Here is a 1,304-nt window from a genome sequence, read left to right on the forward strand (position 1 = left end):
TTATTGTTCCGTCGAGCTTTCGGTCCTGGCTGCCTCCTCTGGAGTGATGTCCACAGCTGCCCTAATTACTCTGGTCAGAAGTGGCGGGAACCAGGTGAGAAGGCGAGTGCTGCTGAGCTCCCGCCTGCTGCAGGAGGACAGGCGCGTGTCGCCCACGTGCCACAGCTCCACCTCGGACCCCAGGTGTTCTCGGTTTGACCCCGACGGGAGTGGGCGTCCGGCCACCTGGGACAATTTTGGGATCTGGGATAACCGCATCGATGAGCCCATTCTGCTGCCCCCCAGCATTAAGTATGGCAAGCCCATCCCCAAAATCAGCCTGGAGAACGTGGGCTGCGCCTCGCACATTGGCAAACGCAAGGAGAACGAAGATCGCTTCGACTTGGCTCAGCTGACAGACGAGGTCCTGTACTTCGCCGTGTTCAGAGTGCTGTGGCATCACAGCTCACAGCAACCTCCAACTCCTGGGCTTAAGCAATTCTCTTGCCTCAGCCTCCCAAGTAGCTGGGACTACAGGCTTCTGCCACAAAGCCCGGCTATTTTTTGGTTGTAGTTGTCATTGTTGTTGGGCAGACCTGGGTTGGATTCTAACCCGTCAGCTCTGGTGTATGTGGCTGGTGCCTTAGCCACTTGAGCTATGGGCGCTGAGCCTGAATTTCTGTTTAGAATCTTATTAAAATGAAAACCTCCCAGAAACACAACTTTTCTGCAGACCCATAAGGAATTCCCCTCAAAACACCCTGTAATGCCAAAAACTTTAGGATTGAGTTTTGGGGTGTAGAGTAATGGTTTTCAAGGAAGTCTAATCTCAAGTGCGGGTGGGTTGCTGGGAAGGGGGAAGGAGAGCCAAAGCTGTAAGACAGGTCCTTAGAGCACTTGCTCTTAAATCTGGGCTGCTTGTCACAAAGGCAGTGCCCAATTCCTAAGATCACACACCCACGCACTCTCTTCAGGAGTGGCTGCTCCAGAGGGAAGCGTCAGAACTGGCTTATCTTTGTGCCTGTGGGAGTGTTTGCATGAACCAATTTACATTAACTATGGTGATACAGTATATAAAGTTTAGTAAGTTGAGAAATCTTAAAATCAAACTTACATCCTAGAGAATGTCTTTGTTAAAACTTGACTACTCTTTGGGGACAGGAGTATTTATTATTCTATTAACAAGGCTGGGCATGGTGGCTCATGCCTGTAATCTTAGCACTCTGGGAGGTCTAGGCAGGTGGATTGCTGGAGCTCACGAGTTCAAGACCAGACTGAGCAAGAGTGAGAGACCCTGTCACTACTAAACACAGAAAAACTAGTCA

General features: G+C 50.5%; 1 protein-coding gene across 1 annotated transcript in view; it reads left to right on the forward strand.

The window, feature by feature from the left end:
- The first annotated feature begins 46 nt into the window (after positions 1 to 46).
- PPM1K (protein phosphatase, Mg2+/Mn2+ dependent 1K) overlaps positions 47 to 1,304 on the forward strand; it is a 17,807-nt gene continuing 16,549 nt past the window's right edge. Inside the window, exon 1 of the mRNA XM_003790020.2 lies at positions 47 to 403. Within this exon, the coding sequence (XP_003790068.1) occupies positions 47 to 403 (357 nt within the window). The remainder of the gene's footprint in view (positions 404 to 1,304) is intronic.

This window comes from Otolemur garnettii, unplaced genomic scaffold (assembly GCF_000181295.1).
Source record: "Otolemur garnettii isolate 467f Iridium unplaced genomic scaffold, OtoGar3 scaffold00039, whole genome shotgun sequence".
NCBI lineage: Eukaryota > Metazoa > Chordata > Mammalia > Primates > Galagidae > Otolemur > Otolemur garnettii.